At 38.6% G+C, this 23,918-nt stretch overlaps 1 protein-coding gene across 2 annotated transcripts in view; it reads right to left on the reverse strand.

The window, feature by feature from the left end:
* Positions 1-720: 720 nt before the first annotated feature.
* The window catches only part of apaf1 (apoptotic peptidase activating factor 1), a 63,326-nt gene continuing 40,128 nt past the window's right edge, over positions 721-23,918 (reverse strand). For both annotated transcript variants that reach the window (XM_049474294.1, XM_007244977.4), the window contains one exon: positions 721-1,252. In XM_049474294.1, coding sequence (XP_049330251.1) covers positions 1,094-1,252 — 159 coding nt within the window. In that variant the 3' untranslated portion in view covers positions 721-1,093. The remainder of the gene's footprint in view (positions 1,253-23,918) is intronic.

Here is a 23,918-nt window from a genome sequence, read left to right on the forward strand (position 1 = left end):
AATGGGACTAGAATATGAGCAGGAGGAGATCAAAGAGAACCTTCACCTGTGAGTAGCTCTCACCAGAACAAGCAAATCTCTCTCTCTCTCTCTCTGTGTCTCTCTCTCTCTCTCTCTCTCTCTCTGTGTCTCTCGCACGTGAACTCCTCCGCGTTTGACTTGCAGAAGCTGTTCTTAAAAATCATTTTAATTAAATAATAGTTCTATGCTTCTATGTTACCGTGTTAATTAACATAATTCTGATCATATTTCGCTCATTAAAACAGCCCGAAAACAGCCAGTTGGAATTTTTGGGCCCGATCTAACCTCTAATGCTCTCCACAGGCGCCGCCATGTTTACGACGCGCCGACGCACGTTATGCAAATCGATGTATTTTTGTAATCGATGACGTCGATTATGTCGACGCATCGCCCCAGCCCTACACATAATGCTGGTAAATACAGTCATAGTGCGAACCTACCCAAATAAAGCCTGGCTAAATATTTAGATTTTAAAGCTAAAGCTCATATTATTATAATGTCCACCCCCATTTCACAGCACCCTGATCAAATACAGCGTATTAGTTTTGTGTTATTAATATATTAGCTATTCTTATATTGTTCCTGCCACTTCAAAGAAAAGAGGCAATGCTCTTCACAGTAGTATATTTTTGGAGATTTTAAGGCTTCACTTCAAAAGCTCTGCCACAGAGGAGCCAAGAAGAGCTTCTTACTGCCTCCAAAAAAAAAAAAAGAAAGATAAAAATATGCCAAGGAGGCTTTTGTTAATGTGGGTCATAGCGTGCACATTTCAAATCTGAACAGCAAAGAAAGCGATTGTCCTAGAAAAGCAATGATTCACTTCCTCAAGGCAGTCAAGGCAGCAGAATGTGGTTAAGGCAGGTAAATCAACATTAAGGTAGTATCTGAAAGTAAAGGAAACGTAGAAAACTTTCCATTAATTAGCACCAACACAGAGACACAACACAGAGCCTTAACGAAGAGGAACCATCCTGTTCCCCAGAAAGTAGAGACCGCTGATAGAAAGGCTTTGCATTAACAATTAGTGTAGAAAACAATTATAGGAATTAGGAATGGTGAAGTTCAGTCGGCTCTAGATCTGTCCTCCCTCCACCTGCTTCAGAACGTACAGGATTCCGATGTTGTCGATGGTGACGAACGTTCTGAAGTCGGGCGAGACGTGGATGCGCTTCAGATTGGCTCCTGTGGTGTAGAAGGTCTGCAGTGCTTCTCCTCTGTCCACACTCCACCACTGTAGCAGAGAAAAGGAGGACACAGCAAACCACAAGTCATTAGTTACTGAAGTTTGAAGAAATCATTTAAAGCATCCTTCTCAATGAATCAACACTGAAGACTGACTGTTTGCCTAATGTGATTGGGTCCAGTGGGTTAATGTACACAGATCTGTATCACATTATTGTGTGGAGATGGTTACATAAACTTACAGATGGATAATATATGAACATTACTTGGTTTAAGCCATGCAAACAATACAGGATTATACTTTAGTATGAGAGTTAAATACCATATTTTTTGCATTATAAGGCACACTTAAAACACTTTCCCCAAAATTGTCAGTGCACCTTATAATCCGGTGTGCCTTATGTATGAATTTTACCAGTCAGGTTGTAAGGAGCGGTAAAGCCACTCCACTGAAGTACAGTGTTATACAGGAGTTTCAGTTTAGTTCTCCAGCAGTATTAGCATTACTCGCTAAGCGCTAGCCATTTGGCCGTTCAGAGGTGAGTATTATCAGCCTGTAGCCTGCTTTAAACCCCGGCTAGCACTGCTTAAGCAGTATTAGCATTACCTGCTAAGCACTAGCCATATATTAAACAGAGATGTATGAAGTTATAGAGAACCAAGTACGAGTGATCTATCAAAAAAGTGACTTGAGTAGAAGCTGAAGTTTTTTTAAGCCCTATATTATGGTAGAAGTACTAAAGTATTTAACATTTATCGTACACAGGTATATCAAGTAGTTTATTCTAAAATTTAGTACCCAAGTACTACAAGTAAAAGTACAATACGATGTTGTGTAGTTATTACAGAAAGCAGTGGAAAGTTTGAACGTTTCTTAACAGTTTTATAATTGTAACAAGTAATGATGCAGCACATAAAAAAATGTATCGGAGTAAAAGTAGATACAGATACAGCACTTACGTACTAGTACTTTTAGTATTTAAGTACTACAGTACTTAAATTAGAAGTAGAAGTACTTTGTTACTATATATTTCTGATATAAAATGCATGGTCTCTGCACACTGACTTTTGCAGATAACCACAGTGCTTTTATATTTGTAATGGAATAATCTCCAATAATCTATATTTGGAACGTCTGAGAGCTATGCTGTCCTCCTGTCTGCCATCACTGGTTTCAGTCCATATTTCATATTCAGGCTGTTTCTGATGGCTCAATTATGTGACAAAGGGATCGATAGATTGGCCTACTCTTAATATAATTGATAGTGACAGGTCTTACAAAGCCATTAGCCATAAAGCAGGGAGTGGAGTGCAGGAATACACACAGAGGAACACTCCTCAGGGGAAAGTCTTAATATGGCAGTTTCACGAGTAATAACACTTGAGGTTTGTTGTCAAGAAAGAATTATTTTTGGACTGGGTGCCAGACTGTTACGTCACTGTTGGCTGCACTACCTTCCCCACCTGTCCACGGAGGAAGAAGAACTGCTTATATCAAACCATCTGGCACCCGAGCTGAAGACTCGAACAAAAGGATCTCGGCTCAACTCTCTCGGGCTTATTTGTTAAAAGAAATAAATAAAAAACGAATGTGTTAATAGAACCATCAATTCCACACAGAAAATAACGCCACAGTCCAGTCCAGCAGGTGGGGAGCAGCACAGTCTGAGCCTCCGCTCTTAAGCAGTTTATGAAAATCTCGGCACTTTGAGGAAAAGCAGGCCACTGAACACTTAACAGCTAAAGCACGAGCGGCGAGATCCCGTGCATTTAACCGCATGTTTGTTTTCTTGCCACCACCACCGCCACACACATCTAACAGATTCATTAATCATACACTGCTTTGCGAGAATAAATGTGTCTCATTTGCATTTAAGCAGCTCAGTGGCCAGAGCGCAGTGCTGCAGTGTGAGACGGTTTAAACGGCAGGACCATCTGCAATATCTCCAGTAAAAGCTCCAGTGAAGATGGCATAGTACTCTCACACACCCACACACTTCTACATCTCAACACACACCAGCTGCTGCAGGAAGAGCACACCACTGCTCATCTGTTACCTGCTCGGATCTGTTAAATGTGCCACAGTACATGGCCTAAAAAAAACGCACCTAAAAAAGAACCACACTAACTACAATTCAGATGTACTGTATATTTTTATTCATAAGAAAGTAACAATGCAGTAAATGCTGTAAATTATATTATACTGAAACAAAAAAGCATGATAAATTTTCACTGTACTGCGTCAAGTATTCCCTCCTCTGCCTTCGCACATATGAATTGAGTGACATCCCATTCTTAATCCATAGGGTTTAAAATGATGTCGCCCCACCCTTTGCACCTATAGCAACTTCAAATCTTCTGGGAAGGCTTTCTTCAAGGTTTAGGATTATGTTTATAGGAAATTTTTGACCATTCTATTTTTTTTCCAGAAGCACATTTGTTAGGTTAGAGAAGGCATGGCTCGCAGTCTCCACTCTACAGTACCATGTTTTCTTTTTGCTCAGCAGTGGTTTCTTTTCTTTCTTATTATTAAATTAATAACATGGTGGTTGATTTAATAAATTATTATTAAATTATTAAATCATCCACCTTAAATGGAGCAAGAGAGACCTGCAGTTCTTAAGTTGTTGTTCTGGGTTCTTTTGTGACCTCCTGGATGAGTTGCCCGTGCCCTTTTAAAGTAATTTCAGGAGGTCGGTCACTCCTGGAAAGGTTTAATACTGTTCCATGTTTTCTCAATTTGTGAATACTGGCTCTCACTGTGGTCCCAAACTTAACTTGGTGGGGGGTAGGATTAAAAAAGCAAAAACAAAAGAAATCTGTAAGGGGGGCAAATACTTTTTCATGACACTGTATATTTTGCCCTGATGGTAGAGTATCATACTTTATCATGAGGCAAGAGCTACCTGTAGGTCCTGTGAGGATGTTTAAGCATTGTTGGCGAGTTCTTCACACATTTTGTGGTCTGCTCTTGGGCTGATCTTGCTAGGATGGCCTGACCTGACCATATTGGCAGTTGTTTTGCTCATGAATACAGATTTTCAGATTTAGATCTTTGATTTTTTGGACAGTGGAATGGCTACTATTTTGAAATTATTCTAAGATCTTTTTAAATCTTTTTCCTCATCGCATTACTCACATGCATCTATATGTTTGAGTGCAGTCGCACTAAAAGAGCTCATTGGATCTGGCCATGGTGATCCACTCACTTCAACAAACAGGAGCAAACCAGACTAAGTTTTAAATGCAGGTCTGCAACTGGTTCTACTTTTAAACATTTTTATCTAGTATGAAAAAAAAACTTCTTTAGAGGAAAGCAACAAATCACATCAGCCAACAGGCAGCTGTGAAGGTCAGCTTCATAATGATAAGGGGGAACAGCACAATCTACATACTCACCCAGAGAAAACATGGCCAGCTGTGCTCTCTCAGGCTCTGGCTGCTGATGGCGAGCCATTCAAAGAATGAAACTGTTGTTTTTAATGAGAAAAATGTATTTCAGGACAGCTTTCAGAGCTGAGACGCACTTGCTGAACCTGCTCCACTGCAGCCTATAAAGGTCAGCCAGTTGTGCACAGACACACAGATGGTGGCAGGAATGAAATGAGTAATGGATCATGGTCTGCTGTGTAGAAAGCTCATATGAGAAACAGCCAGCTGCCGCCTTCAACTCCAGCACTGTGAGGACAGTCACAGAATGGCCGTCTGCCCCTGCGTCCCCACCACGCCTCAGCGGAGACGAGAGGAGCTGAACCGTTATTGCTGCAATAAACAGCAGAGCGCAAAGCAAGCACACCCCAGCGTGATTAATGCAGACGTGATTTACAATCATGCAGCATAACATGGGGGTATGGGCAGCGTGAATGGCTGAGAGCTGAGAGGTGGTCTTGCGCAACATGAAAGAAAAACATTCATTTATTTAATCTATGAAAGGCAGCCTATGAAATCTTCTCCAATCTACCATCACTTTCTCTCCAGCCTGCGTGTGTGTGTGTGTGTGTCTTCTGTCTGTGATTCTGTGTGCGGCTGTAGAGCAGCTGGTAGCTGTGTTGTTGGGTTACCAGCTTAGTAGTAGCAAAGTAGTCAACACTGCCCCAACAGTGGTGCTTAAAAGTTTGTAAACCATTTAGAATTTTTTATTTATGCATAAATATGACCTAAAACAAGGCTCGGCAATTAAATTTGGCCGCAGACCAGATATTTTCCAAGCCATTACGTGGCAGGCCACAAAAAATAATTCTGTTTTGGAAAATGAAGTGTAATGGGATGGAGTGCTACAGACTAGTAGCTCTCCAGCCCAGATGGTTGTTGAACCCAATTGCAGAACAGTTGATCTCAAAGCAGGTAAACCCAAGAAGAAAGAAAGAAAATGAACACACAGCTCCTCACGCAGGATCAACCCGTGTCATAAGTGTTGCGGTACAATACACCTTATGCCCTTATAAGGAGATAGGGAGCCGAAGAATGGGCGGAAAAACAAGAATGAAAAAAAAAAAAAAAAAACGAGAACGGGCGGAAACTAAAGTCATGTTGAGTGTGACAGAGAGACAGGGGAGAAATGTGAACAAAATCTCACCAGAGAAGCTTTAATTTTTTCAGTATCGTTCATCACAGTTCAAACAACCTCACACACCTAAAACATCATCAGATTTTCACACATTCTAAAAATAGATATGATTAACGGTAACTGTTGATCAGTTCTGCACACCAGCTTGGGCAAAATTTTTCGTGAACCATTCTCTGGTAGAATGACTTAGGGTCATTGTCTTGCTGCATGACCCACCTTATCTTGAGATTTAGTTCACAGACAGACATTTTTCTTTAGGATTCTCTCATATAATTCCGAATTCATAGTTTCTTAAATTAATGCAAGCTGTCCTGGCCCACATGCAGCAAAACAGGCCCAAACCATGAAACTACCACTACCATGGTTTCTTTTGCTGGAATGCAGTGTTTTCCTTTTTTCAAATATAACACTTTTCATTAAAACCAAAAAGCTAAATTTTGATCTCATTGGTCCACAAAACATTCTTCCAATAGCATTCCGGCTAGTCCACGTGATCTTTAGCAAACTGCAGACAAGCAGCAATGTTCAACACTGTCATGTACACTGTGGTACACTCATGTACATTAATATTAGCCAATATGTGAGAGGCCTTCAGTTGCTAAGAAGTTTCCCTATGGTCCTTTGTGACCTCGCAGACTATTACACACCTCTTTCTTGGAGTGATCTTTGTTGGTCAACCACTCCTGGGGAGTGTAAAAATGGTCTTAAATTTCCTCAATTTGTACACAATACATCTGACTGTGGATTGGTGGAATCGTAACCCGTTTCCTGCCTGAAGAGCATCAACAACTCTTTTTCTGAGGTTCTCGAAGATCTGCTTTGTTTGTGCCATGATAAACTTCCACAAACATGTGTTGTGAAAAGCAGACTTTGATAGTTCCCCAATCTTTAAGTAAATCAGGATGTCTACTCAGCCCTGATTTTTAATCCCATTGATTGAAAAAACTCGAATCTAATTTCCCATTTATATTAACTGCTTATCCTATAGTTTTACATACTTTTGGACCATTTTTCTCAATTACTAAATGACTAAGCATAATATTTCTGTCTCATTTGTTCAATTGTGTTTTTTTTATCTACTTTTAGTACTTTTAGGTGATGTTTTAGGTCATATTTATGCAGAAATTTAGAACATTCTACTCACTGGTAATGTAGTCCAAAGTGAATTTCTAGATCGGTTAATTATTTGAATTTTGTGCTCTTAACTATTCAACTATTTACCATTTTTTTTGTTGCTGAAAATGTTGCACACCAGTGTACCTTTAATATTCCACCATTTGACTACCTGTTGCTAAGTAACACTATAGGCAGTGAACTACTTTACAGTGACAGAAGCTGATAATGAACAAACTATGTCACTGTATGAAGCTGACAATGAATTAGATTTTATGTCAGAAGAAAATGATAAGGAAATGTGTACCTTAAAGGCATTAAATGTTGTTTACTTAAATCTCATATTCTGTTCTATACGATGCTCCTGATTTTCTTTTTAGCCTCTATCATTTTCTTATCAGCTATGATCAGTCTTATTAGAGGTTATAAAATGAAGCATGGCGGCGCTGATCTGAGGTGTGAATGCAGTCGGTGGCGGAGCTGAGAGACTGGCAGTAGGAGTGTGTGGCCATGAGTGTGCTCAGGCTCCATTACGCGCTATGGCACGCACACAGGAGAGCACATTCCTTTGGGAGAAAAGCACAGAGAGAAGAACGAGTGACCTTGCTCCCGCGTACACATCAATCACGCCATCCAATCAGCGTAATGTGGCGCAGCGTCTTAACAGCGAGACTCAATGGCAAAATGGTGAGAGCTGAAGGTGAGAGAAAGCCATAAAGGCTCCGAGCTCCAGGAAGAGAAAGCACAGAAAATCACAGTGTGTTCTGAGAACTGGTTAAAAAATGAGGCGCCGTGAGAGACTGGCTTTATGAAAGCTGAGCCCAGGGCAGCTCCTGGGCGCGTAAAGAGACCAAGTGTGGAAAAAAAAGGGAGGAGAAAAAGGAGGACGGTCACTAGGTAAGTCTGAAAGTCAAAGACAAGTGCAGTGTTCAAAATAGCCCCTAAATTACTGTTCCATATATTGGGAAATAAGAAAATTCATATGGTTCGCACACACAGTAATTTTTGTTGGGAATTTTACCAACAGTGACATGTTGTTATACACATATTGTAGGGGTGTGATGACACACGAAACGAGACGCGATACTGGTATCACGAGGACAAGAGGAGACTTTAAAAATATTTTAAAGAAAACTATATTTCAAGTCATTTTTCATTTTTTGACAAAAAAAAAAAAAGACATATGACTTAAAAAAAAAGTGGGGGCCTCTTCTATGCGAATGCCCAAATTTTCTTCTTCTGCTGATAATTGCTCCGACAACTAAACCCAACACTCGCCGCCATTGCTACTGGGTTGCCAGATCCCCCTTAAATAGTTTATACTAAACTGCCTTTTTTCCTTCTGAGAGATCTTACCACACCCTTAACATATTGTGAAGAAATTGTTGTGCCCTGAAAGTATAAAATGATGAAACTTGGTGGGTAGCCCTTTTTCACCAGCGTGGAATTAGATCTGTTCTGGTTTGCACACCTAAGTTTCAACAGTTTGGTGCATTTCCCAAACAAAAATAGGTTCTGGAACCTGAAAAACTGTTCTCAGCTAAAACCAAAGAACAGTAAATAACAACCAACACAGCCAGTGGTTTGCTGTCAAGCAAAACTGCCTAAACAGAACGCTACCAGGACATATACACAAAAAAAAAAGACAAGATGGTACTGTTATCTGTACTCTGCATTGGTATTGAAAGGGAAAAATTGTATATAAATGTAGTGATAAAGGGAGAAATTTAATAATGGCTGTTTGATTCTTGACACGATGGAGAGTTATCACCATGACACTATTCTACCACTACTACGGTTTACATCAATACCAGTAACTTCCTAGACCAGTGGTTCTTGTTCACTGGTGGTACACCACCAAATAAATGCTCTCAAACACAAAATATTATACAAGCATATGCACCTAAGTACCTGGGATGTCCAAATCCCCAGGTCTTAAGAATTTGCCTGGTTTCATTGGAGACAATGACATTTTGTCACTGACAGATAAACAACATTTTTTTCTCAAAATGTTATGAATTTCAAAATGAAAGTCATTGTGCAGCATTCCTATTGGAATTAGTCTGGGAACACACCTAGCCCACTGTCCACCCATGTGAGCTCCATGTGAGATTGGTGGCTGGGTTAATGAGATTATAGAGGAAGGCTGTTCTTCTCAATGAACTGGTTACAGCTCTGAACTTCATCTTCTTTAAAAATACAAAAAAGGATAGCACATTGTACCACACTGGAGACCACACTTACTGATGTGTGGGTATGTGTGTGTTTGTTCATCAGTGAAGGGTGAAACTGGTTGTGACATCTATCTTTTTTTGGCGTTATGATCTGCAGTGGCTTTTCCCTTTACCTCAGGCCAGCAGCTCAGCAGCAAGGATTACATAAGGGTAATGTTAAACCTTGGTATCTCTCTAAAAGTGTGTATGCAGAATGTGTGTGTATCTGGGTGTGTGTTTTTTAGTTTTTAATTTGTTTTTTTAGTTTAATTTTTTATATTTTTTACATTTCAGTACACAGATATATAAAGCCCATGGTTAAGCCACAGAGAACTCCAGACAAAGGATAGAAGAATGATGTGTAAGAAAGATGAAAAAAGAAAAAAAAACTTGAGATAATGTAGACAGAGACTCAGAGACCCCCCAGAATTCACAGGTATGAGAGGTGAACATGAGCAGAGACACAGATTGCAACCCTCTACAACTGAAATACTCCTGTATAGACAATTATATTCTTCTGCTGTCTTTCTATTTGCCGTACTGGTTTGTGTCTATATTTATCAGTCTCTCTCTCTTTTTCTAACACACACTCACACCCACTTACTCTTGCTTAATCGGGCTAGTTTGGCTGGCATTGTAAACATACCCTGGAGAGCGCATTAAGAGTGAGACAAAAATGCCGTGGTAACTGGAGACTTGGTATAGATGCAGTTAATGCATTTTTGTCTGTTTTAACTCTGCTAAGACCTCAGAGTTGAGGGAGTGTTTATCATTGTTTTACACAGTTAGCCCTTTTCACCAGTGTGGAATTGGATCTTATCCAGTTCGCGCATCTAAGTTTAAACAGTTTGGTTCATTTCCACAAACAAAAACAGGTCCTGGAGCCTGAAAAGCTCAGCTCAGTTGGAACCGAAAAACTGCAACTTCTTCAGCACAAACAGAGAGCCATGCAACTTCCTCTATTGTTGGTGCATTTTTTTGACATATCCTTGGTTTCACTAAAACTAGTGCAGGTGTGGGCTGGTTTGCTGAAAAGCACTGAGGTTCTTATAAAGCCTGGATAGAACCGGTTCAAGAACCAGAGGTATTTTCAAAAAGCGCTAAACGTGAAACTGAAAACAGGGCTGTAACGCTTAGCTGACATAATCTACAATGGCGACTGTACAAATTTGCCGATGTGGATTTTCATTCTGGTGGAGCTTAGCACGGTCAGTGCAGCAGCAGACTTAGGCGTCAACCTGTGACAATTTTTACACAGGAACTTTTCTTTCAACACCACATCACATCTCTGAATGGACAGAATAAAGAAACCTACGAGAAGAAACCTTACAGAGTTTCAATCTGAAGAAGAAAAATCCAGCAGTTTACCCACCAAGCCCATTTAAACATGAGCAACATTAGCAGAATTAGAAAGCTGTTGTATTAAGAAATGCACAGTTGTCTCAAAGCAAAACAAAAGAGATAATTACTAATACTAATAGTAGTAAATATGAATAATTATACCACAGTTAGTTCTGACCCTGCAATGTGATTGGCTAAGAGGCGTTCTATTAGTGCCGTTATCAGCCGGTAATGCACTGTAACCGAAGCTCTCCATGTATTACACATACAGGTAACCTAGCAACAATGCAGCGCTAACCAGCCAAACAGCACAGCACTCCCTCCAGTGTATTATTGAATAACAGGGAGCGAGCTTCACCAGTAGGCATTGGAGTCCTAAGCAAAAACACTTTAAGGTTTTAACCTCTATATTTTAATAACATTTGTGTTTTTTATTTTGGGTTTTCCATGTTGTTAAAGAAAAAAAAGGTAATTTACTTACCTAATTTTATTTTGGTTCAAGCTAACATGGTAATGTATTTAGGCAGGAAAGAAAAAATGAACTTAGGTCATGACTGTAAGATTTGTTTGCTGTTTAAAAGGCTGACCAGAATCAAGGTGGATTAAATGCTTTATGATGCTTTTGAGAAGGTGTGGGATTATGAGGAAACTATTTGCAATATAACTTCTGACAGTTTAACATTTGCTGACCTTTTAAAATGAGGAAAAAAATGTTTGTTTTATTTCTTATTTTTAGACTAATGTTTTTTTACCTGATTGACCTGAATGAGTGAATAACGTTTGGTTAAAAAACCCCTCTCTTCTCTATCCCTCTCTCTCTCTGTCCCTCTGTATCACTATTTCACAAACTCATGCCTTCTCTTTGTGTCTGTATTTCTCTCTGTAGTCTTTCTCTCCCTCCCTCTCTCTCTCTGTCTCTCTTTCTTTCTCACTCAGTCTTTCACAAACTCATGCCTTCTCTTTGAGAGAGAAAGGGGGGGAGAGAAAGGCTACAGAGAGAAATACAGACACTCACTCTTTCACAAACTCATGCCTTCTCTTTGTGTCTGTATTTCTCTCTGTAGTCTTTCTCTCCCTCTCTCTCTCTCTCTCACTCACTCTTTCACAAACTTATGCCTTCTCTTTGTGTCATTATTTCTTACTGTCTGTCTTTCTCTCTCTCTCTCTCTCTCTCTCTCTCTCTCTCACCTTTCTTCCTTCTTCTTTACACCCTGTCTCTATCACTATTTCTTTCACACTCTCTTTCACTCTTGTTTTATCCTCAGGGTCAGTCTACTCACCCATAGCTCTCAATTTGTACACCTGTATGTGTGCGCTGTGTGTGTGTGTGTGTGTGGTTCTGTCACACTGCTGCAGGGTCACTCCTGTTTTGCACACATGTTGACATTCTGACAGATTTGTCATTACTCCACTTCACTGAGCCAAAGCAGCTTTAAATATATATGTGTGTGTGTGTGTGTGTGTTTGTGTGTGTGTGTGTGTGTGTGTGTGTGTGTGTGTCTTCCGCTCTAAATCAAACAGTCCAGGTATTATTCAGAGCAGCAGAAAATCCTGGGCACTGTAATTCTCCTCACCATCAGAGCTCACAACAGCTCCGCTCCTAAACCACAGTCCACAGGCTGTTTAATGTTACAGCTATTGCTCTGTGATTGGAGTCTGAAGGCTGCTTCTTTAGATTTGCACTACAAGGCTAATGTAGCTTACAAGCAATGTCAGCTTATGAACAGCTGTTCCATGTAAACTAAAGAAGCAAACCTTAGACTACTTTGTTTTTCACTGGGTGAAGCATTGGTTTTCTTATCATGTAGAACAGTAGGGCTGCTGTAGTACTGCTAACCCTGGTTTCACACTGGCAAGCCGTGAGCTTCATGAACTACTGTCACACGTTTGCGTTTATTTATGCATAGGTTTGGCACAGTGGCACATTGTTCCTTCCACGCTACTTTTATCCATGCTTCAAACTTTATGCAATGATTTATCACATAAAACATACAATAAAAAAATCTGCTGCTGTAAGTCTCTCCATGTTTAGAACCACATTGCTGGTTATATAAATGAGGTACAGTAAGAATCAAAAGATCACAGAGCAAAAGCTGGGGACCTCTGCCCCGTGTCTGTGATTGGTCAGAGGATCAGTTTAGAATGTCGCTTCACTGCATAAAAAAAACACTGCAGAAAAACACTTGCTTGTGATGCTGATGGTGTATCGCTTGCTGCTCGCTGACTAAGGTAATCTAAGTAGAACTTCTTTACTACTGTAGTTAGGTACCAAAATGTTGTATCTATATCAACTGGACTAATACTACTTTAATTTTTCTTCACTACATATTTTCAGTGAGTTTAATACTTTTACTCTGATAAACTTTTATTTATGTGCTGCTTCATTACTAATCAAAATCTTAAAATGTTAGGAATTATTCCAAACTAAGCTCTTCATCATTGAGTGAATCAAGAAATCATGCTGATCTTATAAGAAGACCACGCTGCTCGCACTTTTTCCACTGTTTTCAGTAATAACTACAGAACACAGTACTGTACTTTTACTTTCAATACTTCAGTAGTACATTTTACAATAAACTACTTGTAATATATTACATTATAATACATTAAACAGCACTTCAACTTCTATTTGAGACACTATCTTGATAAAGTACTTTTACTGAAGTCTGGGTCTCTAGTACATTATAAATATCTGTACAAATCACATCCTCCCATAGGAAATAATGGCAGTTCTTATTTTTTGATAGATGTGAAAGATATTATTTGCAAAAATCAAACATGAAATTTAAGTTGAGCTTGTAAACTAATTTGGTATAGTACAGTCACCCCTTGTAGATAAATGGTTAAGAACAGTCTTTCACAACAACAACATCCTGAGGCAATTTCAGCATATCGATTAATATACGATATGAAACATTGATTATTGGGTTATAATTCCCCAGATTTTAAACTGATTATTTCTATTTTTTTGTCGCAGAATGTTTTGTTGTGAGTTAAGTGGTCCAAAGGTTGAATTCTTCAACATTTTTTATTCTGACCAGTATACAGAAGACCGACTGTGTGTTTTTAGTAATGCAGCACCATCTGAAGATCTTTTAGTCAAAATGTCAGATATCTAACTTGGGCATTTTTCTCAAAGTCAAGCTGCTCCCTACATCTCCTCAGGCCCCTCTCTGGAGGGAAGAGCTAAATGGAACACTGTTTGATCCACTGTGCCTAAAGGACTCCAAATGAGACAGGCGGTGAGTGTGTATGCCAGAGAGAGAAAGAGAGGGAGAGAGAGACAGAGCACAAGTGAGAGAAAGAGAGATATTCTAAACAGTGGCTTTCATTATGTGAGTCGCAGTATTCATGGAGGATCATCTCCCTGTCTCTCTCTGGTAAAGGTCAGCATAAGAGCTGCTGTAAAAAGACATTAACTCTTCAGTGATGCCTTTCTGCATTATTCTTCTAGTCGCTCACGTTTTTGTACAAATTAACTGTAAAGTCAACGTTCCAACAAAGAAAACACAACAGATTTCTAGTCTGATCTAGTTTAACCAAACTATCCTGCAGATGTTCTAGGGAAGCCAATATTGCACAATGCTCATAGAGTACTGTATTACACCAAAACTTACATAATCTAGCAATGATGTATCACTACAAAAACACCATCCACAACAAATCAGCAACAATATAATGCTCTAATTATTTGTTTTAGTGCCTTTACTACATTTTATTTGTGCTGGGGTCCTGGGTTCGAGTCCCTATCTGGGTGGAGTCTTGTCTGTCTGCCTGGGTTTCTCCCATGGCCCAAAAACATAGAGATCATGAGAATTGAATTCTATAAATTGCTCAGAAATTGGTTACTCTAAATTGTCTGCCGGCATGTTTCCTTTCCATGTTGTTGAAGGTGGAATATAGAGCTTAATTATTTTTGCTCCTAACAGTATTTAACATTTTTAAACATGATTTTAATCATGGATAACCGATAAATATTGTAATCAATATTTAGCTGATAATTTAACTGATAAATCTAATTGTATTTTGCCAATCTAACACTTTATTATTGATTCTTTATTTACATTTAAAGATACTGATAAGATAGCAATGAACACCTGACAGTTGAATGTCGTGAGGGTTTTAATCAGTCAGTTGCGCACCTATATTGTCCACCCCCAAGATAGCAATACGCCAGAAATTGACCTGAACACACCTTACTTCCAGCTGGTGGGGTGCAAGACAGCAATGAGCATCACAAAACATCTTGTGCAGGATGAAAGATAGGGCTCTTAGACTTGAGATGAAAAAATGTGTGATTAATCACCAGTGGTGGTGGTGGTGATAATGTATTCACCACTACACCGCTTCAAAAAAGACAAAACAGCAATGGTGTAAACGGTGGTGTAAATGGTGGTGTAAACTCTGCAAAAAGCTCTGCTGTTAACTTTTATTTCTGCCAGAGTTCTTTTTTATAATGTTCATATTAGGCCTGGACAATAATTCGATATCGGTATTTATCGCGATAAGAAATGTTTCAATAACGGTGATATCATTTTTGTGGTATATCGATATGTATTATTTACAGAATCTGTCACGGACATGCGTTTTACTGGCGTCAGCTCGCCGCACAGCTGAACACAATCAGCTTCCGTAGCTGGACTATCTCTGTGCGTGATGACGTAATCACATAGGCACGTAGCCAGATAGGCTAGGCTAGGCTAGGCTAGATTTGGCTAGGCTAGGCTAGGCTCGGGTTCGCTACGCATCTATAATGCCTCGCGCTGGAGCCAAACGGAGCCGGCACGAGCGGATCCAAGGTTAAGGTAGGCTCGGTTTGCATCTGAAATGTTCCGCGCTGGAGTGGAACGGAACGGAACCGAGCCTAGCCTAGCCTCGGGTCCGCCCACGGGTCCGCTCGGTCCGCCTATGGGTCCGCTCGGTCCGCCTATGGGTCCGCTCGGTCCGCCCACGGGTCCGCTCGGTCAGTGGTCAGTCGCGGGTCCTCTCGGTCAGCCGCGGGTCCTCTTGGCTCCCAGCGCGGGACATTTTTGATGCAAAATGAATGCCCCTGCCGCTTCCACAAGTGATTAATTGAAGTATGGAGGTCTAATTCAGTGGTGAGGATTTGGTTCGACTCTCGAAGGTCTGCTAAACTTCAGTTTGCTGCTAATTGTGCCGGAGAGTGGAGCCGACCAGCAGCGGTAACGTTAAAACATTTAATCTGTACCACCACCTCAATCAGTTCCACTACATACAATATTTTCCTTATACTGGCTGAAGCACTTTTATAGCTTATGTTGTAAGTTATTTAAGTTATTTAAAGTTTATGAATCCTTTAGGTTTGTTTATTTGACGGGGATATCATGTTCCTTTTATGTTGTATGTTAAAGAGTTGTATTTTGGCTGAAGCACTTTTGTAGCTTATATTGTAACTAAGTTATTTATAGTTGATAAAGCCTATAGGTTTGTTTATTTGACGGGGAAATCTTGTTGCTTTTATGTGTATAAAGGCTTCTTGTGTTCTTTATCCTAGTTGGAACACTTTTGTTTTGATCTGTTAAATTTGTTTACAAAAGACTAAGAAGCTCTGCTTCTATCCTAATTTTAAGTTATTTTTTATTGGTAACAGTTATATTGGCTTATGTTTGACAGGGATGTCATGTTTTTATTTTGCTATATGCAAATAAAATTGAGCATTGATTTATCTTGACTATTGTTTATTTCTTAAGTATTATAATGTTTTCGTGAAAGGAGGTTTCAAAGACTTAAATTAAGTAGACAGTAGTAGGTACTAGGGGTGTGCCATATCATATATCACGATATTATACTCTGAAATATCGTGCCACATCACTCACCCCTAATTATCACATCAGGGTACTATTTTTTTTTGCTGTTTTAAGCAAAAGAAAAACTCACACATTTCTAATTTCCTATTAAATATCTATTAGAGACAGATTATATCTGTAAAGTGTCATTTATTTTACTTTAATACTGGATATATGGAGATATTTGGAGTGCATTATTATTATTAGTATCATGTAATTCTCAATTATTGACTTCTGTTATAAATCTGCTAAAATTATTGTTTTTTTTAAATATCTTAAAGGTGTGCAATATCATATCGTATACAATAATAAAAAATATTTTTGTTTTTTTGTCATATCGCCAAGAGTATCGTTATCGCGATAATACCATGAAATATTGTGATATTATTTTAGGGCCATATCGCCCACCCCTAGTAGGTACGTATTTCCATTGCAGGGATTCTTAGCAGTTTTCTGAGGCCTTCTAAGTATTTATATCGATATCGGAATTATATCGTATCGACCGAAATTAAGGAATATATCGTGATATGAATTTTGGCCATATCGTCCAGCACTAGTTCATATGGATTTACTTGAACTACATCATTTCCTACACTGTCTACTCTCCTCTGCTGCATCTGTAAGCTTTCAGATTGTGAATGTGCACAAACACGTAAGAGTATAAAGAGATGACACCATCTATATCCATATCCATATTTAACGTAGAGCATAAATGAGCCTTAAGGGTGTTACAACCTAGCAGAGCCCTAACAACGGATCCTGAACAACAGAACAAAAATACGCAAAACAAACAGCTAGAAAGACCCTAAGCCACAGATCTGCATAAACCCCCCTTTCTTTACTCCTCCCACCGAGACTAAAGGAGAACAATGGTCATTTTTTATTTAGTGTGTGTGTGTGTGTGTGTGTGTATTGTTGTTTTGCTGTGAGATCAACTAATGTGTCATTGTGTTGTACGTGTATGTAATGATGAAGGGGAAGATTTGGAGGCCGCTGGGATGAGGAGTGTGAATTATTATGGGCCACCAAATCGCTGGGCAGCGAACACTGGTGGAGACGTGTGTGTGTGTGTGTGTGTGTGTGTTTGTTGAGTGTGTGTTTAGTTGAAGTAACGCCTCTTCCCCAGTGGAGCTGTAATATCCTGTCTGACCTACACATCTCTCTCTCTCTCTCTCTTCACTCCTCCAGGTAATCTCTGTCATTCACACACTATATTACACTCAGTCTCGCAGGACACACACACGGCGGCACAAGCAAGAGCTATTTGTCATTTATGAGTGAAAGCAAAACAGCACAAAGACAGATATTGCCATACACTGCGGTCATAAATCATCGCCATACACACTCGGACAGGATGCTCTGACAGTGGTGGTATTTTATAAGAGCACAGAATGAACGAAAAGGTTAAACAGCACGTTTGACATTAAAATGGCATTTGTGATCGAGGATAGTTTCAAATGGCAAAAAGGTCACATAAACTGCACCTTGTATAATCTACACAACCACATCATCAACACAGATTAAAAGATAACATATTTTATTAGCATGTTGAATCATATTTTACAAACATATTTCATTTTATCTTTAGAATAAAACCTGCACTATATGAACAAAAGTTTATATATCTGCTGATTTACTGTTTCTCCCAAAATCAAGGGTGTGCTAGAGCCTAGGAAATTGACATTCATTACTTAGGTAGAATTATTGATACTTGGGTTTTAAAATGCTTCTGTAGAAGTTGAGTGATCAACTCAAGCTTTTCAGTCAAGTAAAAGTGTAAAAGTACTGGTTTCAAAACTCCTTACAGTATAAAAATAAAAGAAATGTAAGATGGAGAAAATGCCATCAGGGACATACGCTCAGGCCATGCCACAAAGTCCTATAGTGCTCTTCAACTTCACCACAACATATCTAAAAGCCATATTCATTGTATTATTATAATAAATATATCTACACCGATGGATATGGCGATTTGGAAGTGAGGTGTGTTCAGGTAAATTCCTGCCGCATTGATATTTCGGCAATGGAAAACACAGGTGCTCTACTGATTAAATACAACCTATGCAGACGTCAACAGTCAGATGTTCATTGCTATCTTGGCACTAAATTGTCAACAGGTGCATCCATAACATGCAATACGCACACATAGACATGCGGTAGCACAAAAAAAAAATAGTTCATGCCTGTTGCTGCAGCTATGCAAACTTTTTCAACAACAATACGCAGAATGAATAAGCAGGACGCTTTCCTCTGCTAAGAAGTGTTTGACACATCCAGGTAGCTGAGCCCCTAAAACAGCAATGTGCCAAAGTCAGAGAGCACCTGGATTTTAAAGGAAATGGCAAGTAATGCACCGGTTGGTTTAATGCACTTTAAGCCCAAAACACAACAAATAGTTAAGATAATTAGTACATGCCCTTTGTGCATTTTGAGAGGTGAAAGGCATACTTTTACTGTCGATATGATAGCAAAGACAGTGACACACTAAAACAAGCTGCACAGTGAACGGTTGCCAGCTCGCCTCAAGATCACTAAATTGAGGCCCATAGTAGGGGTGTGCCATATCATATCATACACAATAATATCGCCAACATTTTTTAATATTGTGAACAATATATATTATATATCTACTAGAGACAGATTATATCTGTCCAGTATAATTTATTTTACTTTAATTCTGGATATATGGAGACAAAGTTTAGTGCGTTATCAGTATCATGACGTTCTGGATCATTGACTTCTGTTATCTGATAAAAATTATTGTATTTTTTAATATCTCAGTTACGGATGTGTCATATTATATCATATGCAATAATAACATTTTATTTTTATTTTGTTGCAGTAGTGTATACTTGAAACATTTTTTTAAATTCAGTGTTTTGTCATATCGTCAAGAGTATCGTTATGACAAAAATAACATGAAATATCGTGATATTATTTAAGGGCCATATTGCCCACCACTAGCCTATGCTATATGTAACATTTTCATTGTTATTTCGAAAGTTCTGAATGAGAATTAGATAACGATCCAAATATTGGAAGACATTTAAAGGTGAAAAAGCATGGACTTGCAGTGTGCATGTGTGGGTGTGTGAGTGTGTGGGTGTATGTGTGCAGAGAGGCAGTACTTGATGGTTGGTTTAGATAAAAAAATAAAACAAACGGGCAGAAAAACATGAGGAATGAAAGAGCAACCAACATATACTGCAGTAAAACACACCAGCAGAAAACAAATGTAAAAAGGAAAGCAGAAATGAGTGGAGAAAGAAAGGAAAAGAAACATGAGATATAAGAAGAAATTAGAGAAGAAGAGAGGAGAGGAGGATCATAAAAGTGTTTTCTCTATTATTTATTTCACTCTAAAATCCCATAAAAGACACAACTTCCCAGGAAAAAAGTCACAACCTTCCCAATAATGATCCATTCCCACAGAAACACCTTTAATTAATTTTCAAGACAACAATTTACAGCTCCACTTGTTCATTAGCAATGAAAATGTGTGAGATTATTAATAATAATTACTGCTCAAAAAATGTACTGTGTGATGCTCCACTGGCTGGTTATAGACAGAAAAGAATCACTACTACCCAAGACTCTACACAGCGTTATTTTGCACATAACTTTGTTTAGGAAGACAGTTAGAACTGTGTAACACTGTAATTTAATGCACTATTGCATTAAATAGCTAATAAATACATATCTGTATGTGTAATAACCCTCTAAAATGCCCAAAAGGAACAATTTGGTTAAAAATTAATCTCTACACATAAACAAAAGTGATTATTATGATTAAATTACAATGTATTTTATTTTAGCACTTCATGTTTTAAAATAAAACAAGATGTTTTTATTCAGGTTGTTGTAGATTGGCTGAGGAGTGGACGGGGAGAAATAACAGGTTTTCAGCTTTTACTATTGAATATTCATGACAAGCAAGAGTCTCGCAGCTGATTGGCTTACAGCCCTATAGCGCTCCCTCCACGTCTCTGCAGTGGGCGGTCTCAAGGCAAGGTGGGCGAGGTCATGAATCATAATTTATGATTGACGTCAGTTTTTTTTTTTTTCTTGACGCAATCATTTTTCTGTCTTTCTTTTATTGGCTTATGTATCATGCATATGCAACTCAGAGTGGCCTATTCTATTTTAAAAAGAGCAAGTACTAAAGGATTCTAGAAAAATAACACCTTAAAAGATTTAAAGTTTTGACATAGAAGTGCAATATTTCAGGCAGCACTAAACACATTACCATCAAATCAGGCTGTGAAAGAGAAGGCTCTTTACCGAACCGAAGATGTAGATCTCACTAAAATCAGCCCCATGCTACTCAACTTCCAGCCTCTGGCAGATTTTACAACTGTCATAGCAACAGCTGAACTAAAAGAGAATGAAGCTGAAAAAAATATTTTGTATTCACTACACAGACTGAATTTTGTTGCTCTTATCGATCTAACACTGGCCTTATGAACTACAACAAATTTTTAAACAAGCAGTTTCAGTCAGCAGTTACGTGTTGTACACTCATTCTTCAACCGAAAGAAGAAGTTGGATTGCAACTGCTAAAATACTGCTCAATTCTTACTGCTTTTATGTTGTCATATTTGCATTTATTTTTATGTTTAACATGTAAAACACAATACTGTACACATAGCTTTGGGAACAAATAAGAGACCACTTAAAAAATCTAAGTTTCTTTGATTTGACCAAATTGAAAACCTCTGAAATATAATTAAGAGGAAGATGGATGATCACAAGCCATCATACCAAGCTGAACTGCTTGATTTTTTTCACCAGGAGTGGCATAAAGTTATCCAAAAGCAGTGTGTAAGACTGGTGGAGGAGAACTTGCCAAGATGCATGAAAACTGTGAATAACTCCAGAGTTCTTCCACCAAATATTGATTTCTGAACTCTTAAAACTTTATAAATATATGAACTTGTTTTCTTCACATTAATTGAGGTCTGAAAGTTCAGCATCTTGTTTGTTATTTCAGCCATTTCTCATTTCCTGCAAATAAATGCTCTAAATGACATTTCTCACAAATTCTAAAAAAAAAAATATTTTCCGTAGTTTGTAGAATAAAACAACAATGTTCATTTTACTCAAACATTTACCTATAAATAGCAAAAAAAAAAAAAAAACTGTTTCAGAAACTGAAGTGGTCTCTTAATTTTTTGTCAGAATTGTATATAAATAGTGCCCAATTAAACTACGTTGTGCTAATAAATTCAAAGTGTCCAAGCTAAATGATACTGAAATTATTACTGAAGTTGTTCGGTTCTTTGATGGACTCAGTTATGTAATATTTCCACATGTAACTGTCAGTCTGTCACTTACGCTTTTAAACAGGTCACTGACAAGCAATAGTAGATAGATATCAAAGAGAAAAGTTTAGCACAATCAGACATGAAACCACTATGCTCACTCACGCTCATGCACACAGGCATATAATGGCAGAAGCTGTCTTGTTGAATTAGATCAGGCATTTCAGATATGATTGCCTTCTTTCTTGTAGCAGCACATGCTTTAACAACAGCGAAAGCTCAACAGAGAGTTTCAGAAATAATTCAGAACCTGCTACAGCAATGACCTGTCGATAAAATTACACACAGTGTCAGCATGGGCGTGGTAGTGGGGGGAAAAGTGGACCTGACTACCCAGGGCCCGAGTAGGGAGAGGGGCCCATGAAAATCCAGATTTTTATTTTTTCGCTCACGTTCCTTGTGTACTGGCATGGATAGAGGCCCACTAACTTTGAGAGGGTAGCGGGCCCTGAATTTGTTGCTACACCCCTGAGTGTCAGCTAAATGGCATAGAGGTGTAATAGCAGAAAAAACACAAAATAAACAATAGGACTACCATGGGCTCCACAAAACCTGCTAGGATACATGTAAATAATATTTAATAGCTAAGAGTTCAAATACAGGTTTTTCAACATGAAGAAGTTTAGCTTGATAAAACAATTAGATGGAAATAATTAAAGGGTCCGTATCATTTTACAGACACTGTTTTTCACAGATATTTAATTTGTGTAACATAAACTATACAGATATTCTTCAGTTAACAAAAATGACACCACATTTGCACTAGCCAGGGAGCCTAATGGTGAGTGATGGCTGGAAAAATCACGCTAGCTGCTGCGCTGATTAATCTATCATCTCCTATAACATGGAGCAGTGTCCTGCAGGAGACGAGTGCATGATCAATCACCACTCATCATCGTCCTTTACGCTCATTCATCACATCAAACGCTGAAACGGTGCTGGCTGCAGCTGGATTGTTACATTGATTTAAGGCTGCTTTTACTGTTGTTCTTTTACAGAACGAGCTTGGGGTAGGGGTGGAGAATTGTATATGATTAAGACTAAAAATGTATTTAAAGGTCTCCTTCCGCTAAAATACACCTTTTCTTGTTCTTTGTAAAATACTATATGTCTCTCCGAGTTGCATATGGATGCTCAGTCTCCATTGTCTGCAGTAGATGGTAAAAGAAAAGCTTCAGAAATACGAGTTGATCAGAAAAAGCACTCGTGTCTATGTCAACCAGTAAATTAGAATTCATGGCCTCCCCCACCTTGGCTCGTGACCGCCCACAGGCAGCGCTGAAGCCAAGCAACCAGGCACATCTTGTCAGATAGAAGCTAACAGCACTAGGAACAACATGGCAGTTCCTTCCTGTGTTATTTGTGCAAACAACACATCAGTGTTATATGTATATCAGTGTTACCCAGAAATTCAAAGCTAAGAAATAAATGGTTAGAATTTATCTTTTGAACACCACCAGCAAAGTACAATTGAGATAGGTAGGTGTATTTGTAGAACAGCTCTGTTTACACTAGTTTAAAGTAAAAATGTATCTATGTATGTATCTAGCAGGGCATTACACATGTTGTATCTTTAGTAGTACTTTATGACATTAAAAAGACTGTTGTAAAAAATTATTTATTTTAACTGTTGCCTGTCCCGCTGACGTGCAGTGCTGTTAGCGGTTGCAAATGGAATGGCTGTTTTAACGTCAGCACTCCTTGTTTGCAATGTACTGCAGTCTACAACAATCATACCCACATTCAGCATTACAAACTAATTTTTGGTTTCTAAAAAAGAAAAAATACATACTTCAGAAAATTTGGATCAAACGTAAAATGTTGTTATTATAAAAAAAAAATAGCCCAGTCTCTGTCATCACTTTTATACAATTCTTATACAATGACTGTTGTTTGAACCTCTCCAGTCTTATAGCAGAAATAAAGGTGAGTCTTAAAAAACATGAATTAAAGCAAAGCTCATAAACACCAAATCAATATTCATGAATGCAATCCTCAATATGCAAGGAAAGTGCCACCTCTGCAAATCCAGCTGTGCCAGCTGTGCCACTCACACACTGATTTAATTAAATCACCACCACACTACTCACACACTATATACAACTGCAGCTGATACCAGCCAATCATAGGACCCCCCCTTGATTGGGGTGAAACAGCTAGATGAAGTGCTAAAACTGTGTGAAGAAAATCAGACACAAATTTGAATGTAGAAAAAAAACTTAATTCCTTATCAGGAATTGTTTTGTCTTCAGAAAGAACAAAGTAGAAAGTAGAAGTGCTGTAGAGGGCTTGTCTTGCCCGAACTGCAACAGGGCAAATTAGTCCAATTCATTTTGTCATTTAAAACATGGGT

Source organism: Astyanax mexicanus, chromosome 2 (assembly GCF_023375975.1).
Source record: "Astyanax mexicanus isolate ESR-SI-001 chromosome 2, AstMex3_surface, whole genome shotgun sequence".
In the NCBI taxonomy this organism is placed as follows: domain Eukaryota; kingdom Metazoa; phylum Chordata; class Actinopteri; order Characiformes; family Acestrorhamphidae; genus Astyanax; species Astyanax mexicanus.